This window comes from Podarcis vaucheri (genome assembly GCF_965113315.1).
Source record: "Podarcis vaucheri genome assembly, chromosome: 7".
NCBI classification, from domain to species: Eukaryota; Metazoa; Chordata; class Lepidosauria; order Squamata; family Lacertidae; genus Podarcis; species Podarcis vaucheri.
In genome coordinates, this window is record NC_138765.1 from 39,222,033 (window position 1) to 39,235,520 (window position 13,488).

The window sequence follows — 13,488 nt, forward strand, 5'->3', positions numbered from 1 at the left end:
CTGAATGATTAGTTTGGTTTGAGCTGGAATCTGTAGCAGCCATTCCTCTGAGATAAGCCCCACTGAATCCAATGACACTTGCTTCCAGGTAGGCCTCTGTGTGTGCACTTACTTAGTCCTACTGAACTCGGTGGGACTTACTTCCGAGTAGACATGCATTGGAATTGCACCGTAAACTGGCCTTTCTTCTCAAAGCAGCTCCACTTTGCTTGTGTGTCTCCTGCTTTGTTCAAAATCACCCAGAATCTGTATCTTTTTTATTTTTCTTTTGCGTCCTTTTAAAATCTTACATCATTTCCATTGCTTTTGCTCTCTTTTAAAAGGCACAGATGTGTGTATATTCGTCTCAGCACAGGGTGTCTTTTCTGAAAGCTTCTAGTCTCTTGCTCAGCGGTTAGGCATGTCATTTTGTTTGCAAACAGCGCTTTTTATAAATAGGCCGACACAAGTCTCTAGCTCCAGGTTTGTTGTTTTTAACCCATTTCCCCCATGTGTATTCATGTTCTTTATTTGTGGGGAGGGGGAGACCCAACTAATTTCACCTGTAAAAGAGGGAGCCTTTCTTCTTACTAGGGCACCAGGCAAATTCTGTATACAGACCGGAGAGTCCTGCCTGGGACGTTCCACCCAGTGACCTTTGCTCATTGATAAATTACTTTCCTTTTCCACTTCAAAGGAGATCTTTGCATGAACTGGGCTGGGGCAGTCACATGGGCACCCTCACGTCCTTCTGAAGGCCAACCCTTTTTGGCTATAGCAGTGAAGGTGTCTCCTTAGTCTTAATTTAGAAAGAGGAGGTGCAATGGGCAGGGGGGTGGGTATATGTGGGGTGAGGAACCGCAAGACTGAGGGCCAGACGCAGCCCCCACACCCCAGCCTGTCAGTTTGGCTCCCGAGACTCCCCACTTCCCAGGCCACACACCCCACCAGCCCTGCTCCACAGCCCCCTCCAATGCTTTTGCCTGGCTGGAATGTGTCCTTGAAGTGCAGTTGTGCTTACCTAGATTTGTACGTGTGTAGAAACCATTTACTTTGATGTGGGTGAAATGTAGCTCAGGCCCTGTCTGCACTGTATATTTAAAGCAGTTTAAGACCCCTATTGCTCTGAAAGAGCCTCAGTTCCCAGAGTCAATCTCTCTTCCCAGGGAACTCTAGGAATTGTAGCTCTGCGAGGGGAATAAGGGCCTCCTAGCAACTCTCAGCACGCTTAAAACAAACTATAGCTCCCATAATTCTTAGGGAGAGGGAGAAACCATGTCTTGTTTAAAGTGGTATCATAGTGTTTTAAATTTATGGCGTGAGTACGGCTCCTCTGTGAACACTTCACACTGGTGATCCTTTTGAGCACGGTTTATGTGATGCTGACTGCAAATTGTACCTCTGGGAGCCATATTGTACAGCTTGGAGGGGGTGCGCCAGTTGCTGACCTCTCTCTACACTGTTCAGCCATTGGTGCCCTGCCATCCGCTGTCTTCCCACTTTCCCCCCATGCCCTCTCCTGCCCCCTGCTGGCCGCCCTAACTCCCCCCCTCTCTGCCTCTCTTGCAGAACGTGCTGGCCAAGGCGCTCTACGACAATGTGGCCGAGTCCCCGGACGAGCTCTCCTTCCGTAAGGGCGACATCATGACGGTGCTGGAGCGCAACACGCAAGGGCTGGATGGCTGGTGGCTCTGCTCCTTGCACGGGCGGCAGGGCATCGTCCCTGGCAACCGCCTCAAGATCCTGGTGGGCATGTACGACAAGAAGCAGCTGCCGCAGCAGACGCCACAGACACCACAGCAGACGCCGCAACCGACGGGGCAGACCCCCCTGGCCTACACTCACCAAGAGGGCTACACCACGTCCCCTGCCTCCCAGTACACCTCTATGCACCCCTCCTTCCTGCCCCAAGAGGACAATGTCTACCTGGTGCCGGCGCCAAACAAGGCCCCGGGGGCCCCCCTCCACCAGGGCACAGTGACCGCGGGCCAGTTCCAGTCGCCCCCGGGCAAGCAGGCCCCTGCCTATCCAAAGCAGAGCCCCTCTCAATGCCAGGAGGTGTACCAAGTACCAGCTGGACCGGCCAGCCCGCCCCAGGACATTTACCAGGTCCCTCCGGCTCCCGCAGGGCTGGGGCAGGACATCTACCAGGTGCCTCCTTCACTGGATGGACGGGGATGGGAAGCCCCAAAGACCCAAGGAAAGGTAAGCCTCTGAAGGGCACCTGTTCACTTGGCAAGTTTATGGTGTGGCCCCCCTTGGAGTACTGCGTACAGTTCTGATTGCCTCGCCTCGAAAAGGATATTGCAGAGTTGGGAAAGGTTCAGAAAAGGGCAAGCAGGACGATCAAGAAGATGGAGAGACTCCCCTTTAAAGGAAAGTTGTTGTGTTTGGGGTTTTTCAGTTTAGAGAAAAGGCAAGGAAGGGGAGACAAGATAGTTTATAAAATTATGCATGGCATGGAGGAAGTGGATGGGGGTAAGTTTTTCTCCCTGTCCCGTTGCTAGAACCGGTGGACATGCAGTAAAGCTGAATTTAGGAAGATTTGAGACAGGCAGCTAGGTAAACTATGGAACTCTCTCTCTCCCAGGAGGCAGTGATGGCTTTAAATGAGGATTAGGCAAATTCATAGAGGATATGGCTGTCAGTGGCTTCTACCCATGATGGCTATGCTCTGCCTCCACAGCTGGAGGCAGCAGTGATTCTGAACACCAGTTCCTGGAAGCCACAGGAAGGCTGCTCTTGAGTTTGTTTGTTTTTTTATAAGATATTTATTAAAAATTTCAAAGTATTACAAAATAAAAATAAAAAAGTAAGAAAATACAAAATAAAAATGGTTAAAAACAACTCATTCTTTCCATTATTTATTTTTCATTAGCTTATTTCCCGGACCTCCTCACGCCTCCCTTTTTTGTATTCCAGTTCAGTTTGTTGGTTCAGCAAATCCTTACCTTCTTTGTTTATCCTAGTCTTTAATCTTAAGCTATTGTAACGTTAAATTTTTACCTATTAATAATCCATTTTTCATATTCCCTTATAATATTACAGCTGAAAACCATTTAATTTCTATCCAGCATCATTCTAACATTCATTAATTTTACAATATTTCTGTAAATAGTCTTTAAATTTCTTCCAATCTTCTTCCACCGACTCTTCTCCCTGGTCTCGGATTCTGCCAGTCATTTCCGCCAATTCCATGTAGTCTATTAGTTGCGTCTGCCATTCTTCCAGAGTGGGTAGATCTTGTGTCTTCCAATACTTTGCAATAAGTATTCTTGCTGCTGTTGTAGCATACATAAAGAAAGTTCTGTCCTTCTTTGGCACCAATTGGCCGACTATGCCTAGGAGAAAGGGCTCTGGTTTCTTCAAGAAGGTATATTTAAATACCTTTTTCAATTCATTATATATCGTCTCCCAGAAAGCCTTAATCCTTGGGCACGTCCACCAAAAGTGAAAGAATGTACCTTCAGTTTCTTTACATTTCCAACATTTATTATCGGGCAAATGATAGATTTTTGCAAGCTTGACTGGGGTCATGTACCACCTGTATATCATTTTCATAATATTCTCTCTTAAGGGCTGCTCTTGAGTTTGAATCCTGCTTGCAGGCTTCCCAGAAGAGGCATCTGGCTGGCAACTGTGAGAACAGGATGCTGGACTAGATGGGCTGCTGACCTGATCCAGCAAGGTGTTCTTATGTTCTAATGTTCCTTCAGAGCACCAGTGTGGGGAGAAAGGGCAGCCAGCACAATCAGAGAGGTGGGAGTGCCTTCCCTATGAGGACAGCTTAAAGCAGCCTTCCCCAGAGTGGGGCTGGTGGGAGATGCAGTCCAAAACATCTGGAGGATGCCAGGCTGGTATAAAGAAAGGATACCCTGTCCGCATGCCAGCGGGTGATTGCTTGTACAGGCCAATGAGGACCAACTCTGCCTTGCTTAAGCCTGGGCAGCTTTGCAATGCATTTGACAGGCACACTGGCCAGCAAATCAAGCACAGATTCAGTATTCTGTCCTACTTCCCTTCACGCTGCAGGAGAGCTGTCTGATCTATTTTTAAATTGCCACTTGTGTGTTTATGCAAATGAAAGTAGATTATCTCTCCCCCCACCTTTTAATTTTAAGAAAAGCAGAATCAAGTCTTAAAATGTTGAAAAACCCCTTAGGAGGAAGAGCAGGAGGAGGGGGAAAGGAAAGGTGGGCTAAGTGATGCTGCCGGTTTCTTGCCCATCACTGGCTTCCGATGTGAATAGGCAGAGGCAGCTCTCCCCTCCCCTCCCCTCCCCACCCCACCCCACCCCCTTGGGGTTTCGCATGAGAGCAGAGAGTCAGGTGCAGGAACGATGCTCCCAGGAGAAATCTACCACTCTGCCGTCAAAGTGGGCAAGAGTGGCTTTTATTCCTGCAGTCAGATAGTGGTAGTAAAGTGGCTGTGAAGGCATTGTCTTGCGAGTTTTGGCACAGAGAAAGAGAAAGGGGCATAAATGGTTCTTGTTAGCAGTTGCTGAGCTGGGCGCTTTTCACGGCCGAGAGGAAAGTGCTTCTTCTGCACAAGGTCCATTATTATGAATTATCTGTACAGCCTCACACGCCAGGGGTGTCCAGCATGATGCCCTTCAGAGGTGGTTGTTGGACTCCAGCTCCCATCAACCCTGACCATTGGGCAGGCTGGCTGCAGAGGCAGACGGGAGCTGGGGGCCCCAGTGACATCTGGAGAGGGCTACATCAGCTGCCCCTCAGACACATGCAAGGAGAAACAGACGCAAAGAAGCTCCCTGTCCCATGGAGCTCATAGTCAAACGGTGCCCGTTGAGTTCAGGTGCATGGGCATAAATGTGGAATGGGGGGAGGCCGTTGAAAGAAGAACAGCGAGGAAACACATGCAGGTTGCTGTTGTTAGAACACTAATGAAAGCACTGCTGATGTGCATGGCATTCAAGACCACAGTCAGCTGCCCCAATGGGCTTACAAGGTATATTTTAATATAGGAGAGGCAAGAGGAGAAAGGTAAACGGGGGGAAGCAGAAGAAGCCATTCTTATGTTTAGCTAAAGTAGAGGTTGGGGAACAGGGAGTTGTAGCAAGGGGTGGTTGGTGGTCATCGAATTGTTGAGTTGGGAGGGACCTCAAGTGTCATCCAGCCCAACCCCCTGCAGTGCAGGAATCACAGCTAAGCAATGCAGTTAACTAATTTGTTTAAAATATTTTTATCCTGGCAGGTAAGCATGAATTGCTAAAACCGCAATAGAACACTCATACATAAAAGTCTTTCCGCTGAACATCAATAGTAACACCAGAGGAGCCAGCCTAAAGAGCACTGCCTTAAGCTGGCTCCTGCTGCACCCTGCTGGCTCTGCTGGCCTGGGGGTTCCTGCAGGGGGGAGAGAAATCCATTTGCAACACCAGCAGCCACGCTTCAGACTGCAAAGATGCCCTGGGATTTTTCAGCCCGCCTTGCTCATTGTGGGCAGGCAGCAGCTACCCCATTGTGGCAATCAACCTACTACTGTCTGCTTTTAAAAGCTCTTTGCTTCTCTGAACGGGGTCAGAGGCAGTTAGTGTTCCTGGACTGCTGGGGCTGGGTTGCCTTCCCCTACCCCCAAGTGCTGGTGCTTGCATTCCTTACTGGGAGCTTCCTGGAGATTTGCACCAAGGCTGCCTTGCCTCCTGCCTCCGCTGCCTCCCTCTGCAATGGAGGGTGGAGACAGGGGCGTGTGTGTGTGTGCTCCAGCATGGCTTTCCCCTGGGGAGGGGGGTTTGCAGCAGGCTGTGAGGAGCGGTTTCCTGTTTCTCCCTGGGAAAGGAAATGGCCTCCCTCTGGGTGGGAGGCCTCCTTATCCATCTCTGAGGCTCCCTCAACTCGGTTCCTGGGCAAGCCTGTTTCTGGATTGGAGATTGATAAGGCTCTTGCAAGGAGGCATGGCTGGGCAAGGCTGATGCCTTTGGTTTCTCCCAGAGTGCCATATCAAAATGTGGGGTCTTGCAGTGGCAAGGGGAGAGCAGAGGGTTGGAGCGTTTGGTTTGCCTGCAGAAGTTCCCAGATTCAGTCCCCGGTAGAGAACCTCTGCCTGAAACCCCAGAGAGAGCTGCTGTACATCAGAGTGGGCCATACTGAGCTAAGTGGACCAGTGGCCTGACTGAGACTGTATACATGTACTATCCCTGCCCCCCAAATCATGACAGTTGTTGTTATGCCTCGCAGAGCTACAGTTCCCAACGCTCTAAACAAACTATAGTTCCCAGGAATCTTTGGGCTGGGCAGGAGAAATGTGCTTTAAATAAATGGGGTATACACAGCCTCAGTGTAAGGCAGCTTCCTGTGTCATACCTGAACCCCAGTTTCATTCAGAACCTTGAGGACTGGAACCTTCGGACTGTATCCAGTGTTAGTATACACAGGTCCTACTTTACAAACACAAGGCGTCCTCCAGAAATCGTTCCTTAGGCGAGCGTTTGCATAACCTGTTGACGATTTCCATTGATTCCTATGAGGAAGTTTCCAATGCATTCCTGACCATGGAATTTTGACCCCCGAAAGCAAAAACCAACCAACCAACCAACCTGGGGAAACCCAGGGAAAATGCTCTCTGGTTAGTCTGTTTGCTCCCCTTGCCTTCCTCAGCCAACTAAAGGCAAACATGGACATGACAAACCTGGGTCTGTTAATTTCCGTGTGACTGCTCTGAGCCGAACGTAGTTAGATACAGTCCTTGTTTTATATTTAGGAGGTGGCTCACAGCTCACTGGCAGAGCTCATGCTTTGCATGCAGACAGTCCCTGGTTCAATCCCTGATGTCTCCAGGTAGTTGAGGCTCTAGCGGCCTGAATCTCTGGAAAGCCACTGCCAGTCCGTGCAGACAGTATTGGGCTGGGGAGACCGATAGTCCTGTGTGTTGGCAGTAGGCAAAGCACCCGGCATGCTTGTCCTCTTAAGTAGCCGCCGCCGCCGCCGCTGCTGCTGCTGCTGCTGCTGGCTGACCTTGAAGGAGATTCAGATGGAGCAGGCCTGGCAGAGCAGTAAATGATTCAGGAAAAAAGCTTCTCTCACTTGGCAGCCGGCCAGGCCTGCCTGCCTGCTAGGTCCCCACCCACGCCTCCTCCTCACCGGTGACCTTGTTGCTTTTTCCTGCCTTTGAGGGCAGGCCAAAGGGGTACCATGCAGGGTGTGTTTGTGTGTGTGTTTTTGGGGAGTGGCTCACGGTGGTGCTGTGCGAGTGGCACCACTCTGGGAAACCTGTGTTGCAGCATGTGGCTGCTTCTGTGCCATGGGAAGATCTCCATTTTTCAGGGCAGTGCCACGTTAACATATTGCATTTATATCCCACCTTTTCCTCTGAGGAGCTCCAGGTAGCATGCAGGGGGTCTTCTGCCCTTTTTAGGTTAGGCTATGGGGCAGTGCCTGGCCCCCAAGGTCATCAAGGGAAAGCTTCATGGCTAAGCCGGGATTTGAACCCTGGTCTCTCCCAGGTGCTAGTCGGTCACTCTAAACCAGTGTTTCTCAGACTTGGCTGTTGTTGGACTACAATTCCCATCCTCCCTAGCTAGCAGGACCAGGGATCAGGGGTGGTGGGAATTGTAGTCCAGTAACAGCTGGGGAATTTTGACCACTGACCATAAGTGAAGGTTCTCCTAAAGATACGAAGCGATGACATCAAGCACACCTCTGGTTCAATGGCTGCCATCCTGAGAATCACCACTTTCCCTTTTCCAAACAAAACAAGTTCCCACACCTTATGGCTGTGGTGTTTGGAATACGTGGGCTGTGCATGATGAAATCTTGAAGTCCTTGGCAGGCTCTGTTGGCTTGAAAAACCTGCAAAATGCGTATTCCCACCCTCATGAGCATCTTATTAACTTGCTAATTGTATGTTGGTTTTCCTGCTTCTTTTTATTTTTGTTACAAAGCATCAGATCTGTAGATACTAGCATCCCAAGTGTCTTGGGAGACTTTAGATCTGGGGCATTACATGGGAGAGGTTGCAAATTTGCTATGGAGGCAATTGGTGGTGGTGCCACCGCTGCCGCCAGCTCTTGCCTGGGGTCGTTTGTGGAGTTTGGGATTGGGGGTAAGCGGTTGAAATGTGACATAGTTGAACTATGGCACTCGCTCCCACAGGAGTGAATGATGACCACCAACCTAGACGGCTTTAAAAAAGGATTAGACAAATTCATGGAGGAGGATGAGAGGGCTTTCACTAATTTCTGTATACCAGACTTTGCAGACACCATGTTTTGCATCCATCCCCTCTCTGGCCCACCTGTCATTTCTGAGGTCCCCATTCCAGGAGTGCTGAGTCTTCATTAGTGGCTACTAGGCATGATGGCTCTGCTCTGCCTCCAAGGTCAGAAGCAGCAATGCTTCTGAATACCAGTTGCTGGAAACCGCAGGAGGGGAGAAACTGCCCTTGTGCTCAGGTCCAGCTTCCCTGAGGCACCTGGGTGGCCATGAGCCTGACCAATAGGCTCTTCTTGTGTTCTTACGGCATGCAGGGGCAAATTGCCTCCTCTCTGAGCTTCAGTGCTTTTGGCAGCTCTTTACCCTACCCCAGGCAGATCAGAAGCAGGATAAATAATGCAACCTGAGTGCATTGTTATAATTTAGTTAGCAAGAGCCTGCTTTTGCAAAGACTCATTCCTGCTTAACCTTGTAGCTGAATTCCACGTTTTCGTTGTATTGCACTCTGACTGTGCGCAAATGCGCGTGGAGACTCCTGCAGCCTCTGGCTTCCAATGCCTCTCTATGCATGCACTCCCCCCCCCCTGCAAACGAGCGGCAGCCGGGAAGGCGTCTGCGGCAGGGTCCCTTGCCTCCCCCCCCCCCCGCCTCCAGAAGCGGCCGCCCATGAGGGAATGAGCGCACATTGTGCTTCATCTCCAAGCCCTTCATTTGCTCAGAGCCAGAAATAGAACATGATGTCATCCCTGCCTCCCCTGGAGAAGGGGCTCCTGCTGCAAGGTGCCTGGAGGTTCCTTCCAGACGGGGGCTGCCTGTGGGCAGGCAGCACCCTCTGCTGGATGAAAGGACAAGCTGCATCCTATGTGACACACACAGAGGCTATTTAGGAGCATCTCTTAGGGAAGAGCTTGTTGGATCAGTGGTGTGTTCTCAGTACTGTTCGCCCCAGAGTGAAAAAGCTCTTCAGCAGCATTTGGGCACAAGGAAGCAGCCAAGAGGTCAGGGCACTGGATAGTGCATTGGACTTGGCTGAATGCTTGGAGGGGCACTGATGTCTCCCCACCCCTGGCTTTTCGGGGTGACTTTGAGCTAGTCTTTAGGGCATCTCTCAACCCCTCTAAAAGTGGGGGTGGGGAGGAAAGGATCCTTGGTGAGTGCCATAGATGAGCCTGAGATGTTGCGGTGTCTCAGACACATTGGGGGCCCCAGAGTTAGCCTCAGGCAAGTGGAGGTCAGACCTGTGACTTTCCCAGCCAGGCTCCCACCTGCCTAGCTCAGCAAACTTTGTCTCATCCACCCCCCCTTTTCCCCCCTGTGCAGGTTGTCGTCCCCACGCGTGTGGGTCAGGTCTACGTCTATGACTCCCCCAAAGGAGAGCAGGATGAGTATGACTTTCCCCGCCACCTCCAAGAGATCTACGACGTGCCCCCGACTCGGAGTCTACTGGGGAACCAAGGCAGCCAGGAGGTGAGTGATGCCCTGCCTTCTAGAAGTGGGGGGAGTCTGGTTGGCAAGGTGCCCACGCGGGTGGGTTGGTGGTGAAACCTCTGCTTCCAAATCACCAGCCCTCAATGGGTTTCAGACTCATTAGAAATTAACGTCTCTTGCTCTCCTTTGTTCCTTTTGCCAGGTATATGACACCCCCACCTTGGCAGTCAAGGGCCCCAACAGCAGGGATCTGGCTCATGCCCAGGATATTTATGATGTGCCCCCCAGTGTGGAAAAAGGCCTGCAGGTGGTGAGTATGGTATGCAGGGTTTCCGAGGTGTGGAAGTGGGGAGGGCCTCTAGCTTCAGTGGCAGGGGATGCGGTGGGGGGCTGCCCTAGTGCTTAGGAAGCCACTCTGACCCCAAGGCAGAGTAGAAGGCGATTGACCCGGAGGCAAAACAAAAATTGCCAAGAAACACCCACCCCACCAAGTACACTCTCCGAAGCATAGGATTGATTTGTTGTGTAACTTAAGAGAACCAGTTTTATGGCCACAGAAGTTAAGAAACAAAAAGCTGAATGCTAGACCCTGCCCCAGAGCCTCTTGAGGGCAGAGGAACTACCAAGAGGGGCACCCCTTGCCGATCTGGGCACCTTAGACAGTCTTTAGGGAAAATATCAGTCTTTGGGGCCCAAGTGAGCACCTTGAATGGGGCCCAGAAACGAACTAGCAGCATGTTACAAGCTGAGGGGGCTACAGATGTGCTGCTGGGTTAAACGCCAGCTTTAATACCCTCCTGCAGGTGTACGACATCCCCCCATCGGTCAGCAAAGACGTCCCCGATGGCCCTGCGCGGGAGGAGACCTACGACGTGCCCCCCGTCTTCTGCAAGGCCAAGCCGTTTGATCCCTTACGGCACCCACTCATCCTTGCCCAGCCCTCCGCGCCGGCGGCAGAGCCTTACCTGCCTGAGGATGTGTACGATGTACCTCCGGCCGCCAGCAAAGGGGTTCCCGAGGCCCAGGAGATCTACGACGTGCCGCCCGGCCTGAGGAAGCTGGCAAGCCAGGAGGTCTACGACGTGCCGCGGGAACTGCCGGTGGGCAGCAAAGACGGGGAGGGTGACTACATCTACGACGTGCCGCCCCAGGTGGACCGGGAGGGCAAGGCGGGCGACGGCAAGCGCCTCTCGGCCTCCAGCACGGGCAGCACCCGCAGCAACCACTCCAGCTCCTCCCTGGACATGGTGCCCGTCAAGGAGGCCCCTGACAGGGACTTGCACCTCGACCAGGACGTTGCCATGGAGACGCTGGCCCGGCTCCAGGGCAACGTGGGCACTGCCGTCTCCTACCTCATGTCCTTCATCAGCGGCAGCTGGCGCAGCCCCGAGCAGATGGAGGTGCAAGCGGCCCGCATCCAGGGGGCGGCTGAGAGCGTCCGGGGGGCGCTGCGGGAACTGCTGGAGTTTGCCCGTGCGGCCGTGAGCAGCGCCTCGCAGGCCTCGGACCGCTCCCTCTACGCCAAGCTGAGCAAGCAGGTGCAGAAGATGGAGGACGTGTACCAGGCTCTGCTGCGGCACAGCCAGGCTCTGGATGCCTGTGGCTGGGCCCCCGGCGCCCTGGTGGCTGGCAAGCCGGGGTCCCCGCCGGACGACCTGGAGCACCTGGTAATGTACTCGCGGGGGGTGCCAGACGACACCAAGCAGTTGGCCTCCTTCCTGCACGGGAACGCCTCCTTGCTCTTCCGGAGGACCAAGGTGCCCCCCACTTCCCTGGGAGGGGATGGCAGCCTCGCCCACGGCACCCCGGCTGACAAGGCAAGCAGCATCCAGTCCCGGCCCTTGCCCTCTCCGCCCAAGTTCCTGACCCAGGACTCGCCCGAGGGGCAGTATGAGAACAGCGAGGGCGGCTGGATGGAAGACTATGACTACGTCCACCTGCAGGTGGGGTTGGGCGGCGGGGAAGAGGAGGGGTGTGCTGTGGGGGGGGAGGGCAGAGTGCGCACACACACACATAACACAGACAGAGCCTCTGAAGGGGCAAGCCACCACCGGGGGAAGATGGACAGGTGGGGGGGGAGGCCTCGCTAGGTCCTCTGCGTCCGTTCCCAAAATCCCATCATCCTCAGGGGTCAAACCCCTTGCTAGGTTCCAGCCCCCAAGACATACTACTGGGAAATCCAACCAGAATATAATAGTTCTGTATTTTAAAAGCCTGGCACCAGGCGAAGTTTTCCATCGTTATCATCTTCTGTATATATCTTTCACCTTTCCATCGTTAAGCCATGCTCAAGCCAGCTTGCCACATGGAAAGGTTCACATCATTGCAAGAATATAGCGGTGAATGAAAACATAAAGTGTAAACAGCAAAATTAAATCTTCCTCACGTAATTCATAATAAGATCTAAAAACAAGGATACAATACGTCAATATCAACACCAGCAAAATTAAGACCTCCAAAATTGACTTTTTTACGATAAGGAGCTTTGTAGCCCAGGTGGCAGAAGCAGGAAGGCCCCCTCTTCTCTCTGCTCTTCACCCACTTTGCCTTAGGTTAAGTATTGCCATTAATATGCAAAGCCTCTGAAGATTTTTGGGCCCTGCACAAAAAAAAACAGGCCCTGCCTGCAAGTTTATAATCAAATAATCGGGTCCGGCCCTTTCATGAGACAGGGTGAGGCAGCTGCCCAAGGCAGATGTGCCCAGAGGCTTGCTGCCCTCGGGGGCTATAAAGGCTGCTGCCCCATTACCAGTGCTGAAGTATGTTCCAGCTGCTGGTCTAGTCAGTTTTGTATGTAGAATAGCAGGAGCTGCCATTGTCTTCTTTGCCTCAGACGATAAAATATCTTTCAGCTCAACCAACGAGTGTGCCTACCAGTCACGTCTTCTGCAAGACTCTTGTTTGGTTTTGCTGCAGCAAACTAACACTCTTACCCCACTGGAATTTGCACACAACCACCTCCAGTGCTGCCTCTGGTCCCTGCCAGGGAGAGGCTCTCAGGGCTGTGGTGGCCTTTTGCCAGGTCAGATCATGGGGCTGTCTTGCTCAGGGCTGTCTCTGTTGATGGGTGCTGGTGATCCAGACTCTCAAGGTAGCCTTCTGCTGGAGATGTCAAGGTTTGAACCTGGGGACTTTCCTCCTGCCAGGCAGATGCTTGAACCACTGGGGTATGGCCCTTCCCCAGCGGTGGAAAGCTGAAAAATGGGCAGGTAGGAAATGCCTTTTTGCACTCAAGTCACTGATCCAGGTAGCACAGTGTTGCCTACACCTGCCCTTACCAACCAGGTGTCCACCAGATGTGCTGACTGGGGTTGATTGAAATTGCAGCTCCAAAACATCTGGAGGGAGCCAGGTTGGTGAAGAGTCCTTTTTTGGATGCCTTGGCCAAGAACCTTTTCGAAGTGAAGGTGCCGGGGGCTGAACCTTCTGTATGCCAAGCAGAAGCTCTAGCACTGATGAACTGGGTTCCTTGTGCTGTGGGTCTGTCTCTCTGGTTTCACCCGTACTAACCTCCTTTTCGCCCCTTTAAAAAATAACTAGGGAAAGGAAGAGTTTGAGAAAACCCAGAAGGAGCTGCTTGAGAGGGGCAACATCATCCGGCAAGGGAAGGGGCACCTGGAGCAGCAACAGGTGAGTAGGGTGGGCTTCCTGGGTCCAGCCCCACCACTAAGGCTTTTGCCAGGCACATGTCAATGGCGCATGCACAACATGGTCATCGCCTGTAATGCTTTTGGCAGGGTATCAGGCACTGGGGATGAGTTCATGAAACAAATGGGACAGTGGCCCAAAAATGTTTGGTCGCCACTGATGGTGAAGGATGCCAGGGTAGCTTAAGCAGGGCAGGATATGTGGCACTCTCCACTCCTGCCTCTCCGCCTTCACCTCACGTTCACTGCTTTCAAAAGTCTGT

The 13,488-nt window shown here is 52.3% G+C and overlaps 1 protein-coding gene across 1 annotated transcript in view; it reads left to right on the plus strand.

Moving 5' to 3' along the window:
- Positions 1–13,488, plus strand: part of BCAR1 (BCAR1 scaffold protein, Cas family member) — a 39,299-nt gene that overhangs the window by 24,715 nt on the left and 1,096 nt on the right. The window contains exons 2-6 of the mRNA XM_082233466.1: positions 1,549–2,184; positions 9,471–9,617; positions 9,781–9,888; positions 10,382–11,521; positions 13,119–13,208. Coding sequence (XP_082089592.1) covers positions 1,549–2,184; positions 9,471–9,617; positions 9,781–9,888; positions 10,382–11,521; positions 13,119–13,208 — 2,121 coding nt within the window. The remainder of the gene's footprint in view (positions 1–1,548; positions 2,185–9,470; positions 9,618–9,780; positions 9,889–10,381; positions 11,522–13,118; positions 13,209–13,488) is intronic.